Raw genomic sequence first — 4,294 nt, forward strand, 5'->3', positions numbered from 1 at the left:
CCTCTTGAGAATTCCACCACACTCCTATGCCCCCGAATTGCCGCGTACCAAATAACACCTTCAAGAGGGACTGCGACGACAATGACAAAGCTGCTGCTGCCCGGACGGTTCCTAGGATTTCTCCCTGTACACGGAGGGGAGCGGGGAAGGGGTACAATCGACGACCTTCAAGAAGGGAGGTGACGCCCACAAGCGTCACCCTGTCGGTGCCGGCACGAACCGACAGAGATTTCTCCTGACACCCACACATCAACACCCCAGGACCAACCGTCGGTGCTACCACGATTGCCTCCTACCAGCATGCGCCCGCGCAATCTTGAGCTCATCATTGCCGCCTTACCATGGCAAACACCGCGAGGCCGCTCGGGCCAAAATGAAGCAATCATAGATAGGGCTGACAGTTCCGCAACTACGTGGGAGGGAACATCCTCCACCGGCTTAGGCAGTAGCAGACCAGGAACAGCAGCAGGAGCAAACCAGGCCATGTGTCCCGCCGGGCCCGTGAAGCTCTCGCCGCAACGCTGCAACAAACGCGACACCATAACCGCCGTCCTTATCGCGAGGTGCCTCGCCAGACCAGCCGAAGACGACTCGTCACAGCCCTAACCGTCCCGCCCTGACCCAGATCGGGTTGCTTAATGTAAGAGTTGATTTTTTAGATCCTGTGATGCAGCTCGCCCCAACAGTTTCAGACCTCACCGTCTCTTCAGAACTCCATAATCAAAAATACCTACTAGTACAATTTTATGTCCAATTCCTTTTCTGAAAAAAAATCAAAACCATTCAAAAATAAATAAATAGATTTCTCTCTTTTTGGAAATTGTTTTTGGAAAGTGATAATGGTCGTGGATCGGCTTGAGATCCAGGCCGGCCAGGGCCAACCCCACCTTAATAAGTTGCAGCTCGGAAATACCACAAACGCCCCCAGCCCCAGATCCGCCCCAAGGTCAAGAACCCACCTTTTTCCTCCTCATCCATGGGCGAGCAATCCCTCTCCCAGCCCTTTCCCCATCCCCATCCCCACCCCCTCTCCCCGTCGCCCCCCGCATCCGCCGCCGCTACGCCGCCAGCCACCGCCCTCGCCGTCTCCGCCTCCGCTTCCCGCCCCAAGAAGAAGCCCCGGTCGTCCGGCTCCAACCCGGCGCCCAAGAAGCCCCGCCTGGTGCCGTCCGTCCGGGGCCGGCCCCTGTCGGCGGACGGCGAGGTGGACGCGGCCATCCGCCACCTGCGCGCGGCCGACCCGGCCCTGGCCCCCGTCATCGACGCGCACGACCCCCCGTCGTTCCACTGCCCGCATCCCCCCTTCCACTCCCTCGTTCGATCCGTCCTCTACCAGCAGCTCGCCTTCAAGGCGGCCGCCTCCGTCTACTCCCGGTTCATCGCGCTCGTCGGCGGCGAGGCCGGCGTGCTCCCGGACGCTGTCCTCGCGCTCTCCGCCGAGCAGCTTCGCCAAATCGGGGTCTCCGCGCGCAAGGCCTCCTACCTCCATGACCTCGCCCGCAAGTATGCGTCGGGGATCCTCTCCGACGACAACATCGTTGCCATGGACGACCGCTCCCTCGCCGCCATGCTCACCATGGTCAACGGCATCGGCGCCTGGAGTGTTCACATGTTCATGATCTTCTCCCTAGCGCGCCCGGATGTGCTCCCCTCCGCGGATCTCGGGATCCGCAAGGGCGTGCAGATGCTGTATGGGCTGGAGGATGTGCCCCGGCCGTCGCAGATGGAGAAGCTCTGCGAGCGCTGGCGCCCTTACCGCTCCGTCGCCGCGTGGTACATGTGGCGCCTCATCGAGTCCAAGGCGGCGCAGACGGCAGCAGCACCAGCAGCCATGCCTGTAGTGCCACCTGCAATGCCTGCGCCCAGTGAGGAGTTCATGCTCCAGCAGCACCAGCAGCAGCACCACCATCAGCATCAGCAGCAACAGCAACAAGCTGCCATCCAAATGCTCGATCCGGTTCAGATGCTTCCAGGATTGGGGTGAATTTGGTATATACTCGCTCTGCTCATTTGTTCTTGATGTGAAATGGATGTCTTAAACCTGAATTTGTCACTTCATTTGTGTATCATTGTTCTGTATCGGTTGAGAAGTGTAGCATTGGACAGGAGGATCTCGAGGCAACTTCATTATCAGTTATAGTTGGTGTTGTGTTGTTCATTTGTAAATTTCTGCTATTTTAGACATTGTTGCCCTAGACATATTTGTATCCGACAAATAAATTTAGACCAAGCTGTTATGTTCTGGATGCATTTTGAGCTTCTGTTTTGGATTAAATGTGAGAAACATATTCCCCAAAAGATTGTCCATGCATTGTCAAAGATATCTGTCAAATTGCTTTTGATCGAAGATACATTACATATTTTTGTTAATACATCTACCTCAAGTGACAAGTAATTTACATGCGCGTGTTATATATGATCCTTTTCAGAGGTATCATGCATTCATCCATGTTATCTGTCAGGGTGCTGCATCATACAGTCTGCTGAGCAGGCCGTGATGGTATCTGAAGCAGTCAAGTCTTTTATAGTATCCTCACAAAGATCATCGCATAGCTCAAAGATACTCATGTAAAACTGCACAATATGTTCTTCACCCCCACAAGGCTACACCTGAAATGTAGTCAAATTGGCAATGGAGCCACTCCAGAAACTCCTGGACATGGCTACTGAAAGTGGTATTTCGTCCACGCTGGCGTCCAGGGCTGGTAGGTTGCTTCGGAGTCGAAGCAATTCGGCACCAATATGCTGATGATGCGGCCCTCTTCGTCAACCCCTGCACGCAAGACATCCTCGGAGTCGAGGCAATTCTGCAATGCTTCGGTGATGCCTTGGGTTTCATAGTCAATATAAACAAGTGTGTCGCTCATCCATAATTTTGAGGAGATCATGCATGATTTTGGTGGTGCTGCTGGCTCTCCCCCTTGCTGCTACCTCGGGCTCCTGCTCAACTTCAGGAAACCAAGAGGTGTTGAAGTAAACTCAAAGCATGGAAAGGGAAGCTTCTTTATAGATTTGGAAGATTGGTTTTGATAAATTTTGTGTCGACTTCTGTCGCAACATACTTTTTAACAAGCTTCGCCCCTGATAAATGGGGTCAAAAGATTGAGAAGCTCAGTAGGAACTTGTTATGGAATGTTGACGGGGGTGCTCATGGCGGGAAGGCCAGCAGCACCAAAGGACATCACCTGTTACATCCGCGCCCTTCATCGCTGGCCTGGCTGTGCATGGATCGACGAGCAGAGACTCTGGTCAGGTTCTGACCCCCCTTGTGATCACTTTGGCAAGGCTCTTTTCTCAGCATGCACTGAAATTCGGGCTGACTGATGGCTTATTGTCAGGCGCCCAAATCAATTGCTCCTGGTTTGTTTGCTCTCGCTCGTCGAAAGAACCTAATTGTGAAAGATGCCTTGTTTGAGGGCCGCTGGATTTCTTGGAAGCTCATGGCGGACGGTCAGTATTCCGCTGCTTCTGCGTGTGACTTCCAGTTTCTGACTTGGACTCCTGATCCTATGCTGAATGCTATCTGGAAGGTCAAGGCTGACCCCAAAGTGAGCTTTTATATGTGGCTACCGATCCAAAATCAGAACTGAACTGTTGATCGCTTATCTGCGTTTGGTTAGCCTCACACTGCTGTCTGCAACGTGTGTGACCTCAATCATGAGACTGTTGCTCATTTGCTCATCCGCTGCCCCTTTACCCAGCATGTTTGGAATTTGTTTCATTCGGTATCACTCACTCCTGCTCGTTGATTATTGATGCTGGATGGATAGCTGAAATCTGAATCCGTTGCTTCATTTGTGTATCATTTATCTGTATCGGCCGAGAAGTGTAGCATTGGAAAGGAGTATCTCAAGGCAATTTGTTATTCAGTTTGTTGGTGTTGTGTCGTTCATTTGTGTTGTGAGTTCTTGGCAAGAGATTGGGATTCACTGCTGTCTAGATCGTGTAAAAATAAGTTCCTAGTATGTAAGAGTCTCCCTCCCCTTTGGAGTTGTGATAAACATAAGAAGCATCTTTCTTGGGGCATTTTACATGCATTCCGTGTTGATTACTTGGTCATAAAGATGTTATCATTTGTTTGCATGATTTAATTATTGCTGATCGATGCTTTTTTAAGTTAAATTGAGCTAACAATTTATCTCAAGTAACATTTGGTTCGGTGCACATTGCGCCCTCCAGCACAGGTTGGTATCGATTTGAATAAATCTTTGTTGCAATTTCATAGTCTGCAGTTATCCCTTCTTCATGCTGTTGTTTGTCACTACATAGCAATTTTATTGTTCCTGGTAACTAT

At 51.4% G+C, this 4,294-nt stretch overlaps 1 protein-coding gene across 2 annotated transcripts; it reads left to right on the forward strand.

Moving 5' to 3' along the window:
* The first annotated feature begins 946 nt into the window (after positions 1-946).
* LOC119293553 (probable DNA-3-methyladenine glycosylase 2) lies at positions 947-2,253 on the forward strand. Of its 2 annotated transcripts, XM_037572005.1 has the most exons (2): positions 947-1,379; positions 1,425-2,253. In XM_037572005.1, exons 1-2 carry the CDS (start codon positions 977-979, stop codon positions 1,982-1,984), a joined length of 963 nt encoding a protein of 320 aa, XP_037427902.1. In that variant the 5' UTR covers positions 947-976; the 3' UTR covers positions 1,985-2,253. The 2 variants fall into 2 exon arrangements, with proteins under 2 accessions (XP_037427902.1, XP_037427899.1); XM_037572002.1 differs by having other exon boundaries at positions 947-2,253.
* The last annotated feature ends 2,041 nt before the right edge of the window (positions 2,254-4,294 follow it).

Source organism: Triticum dicoccoides, chromosome 1A, assembly GCF_002162155.2.
Source record: "Triticum dicoccoides isolate Atlit2015 ecotype Zavitan chromosome 1A, WEW_v2.0, whole genome shotgun sequence".
In the NCBI taxonomy this organism is placed as follows: Eukaryota; Viridiplantae; Streptophyta; class Magnoliopsida; order Poales; family Poaceae; genus Triticum; species Triticum dicoccoides.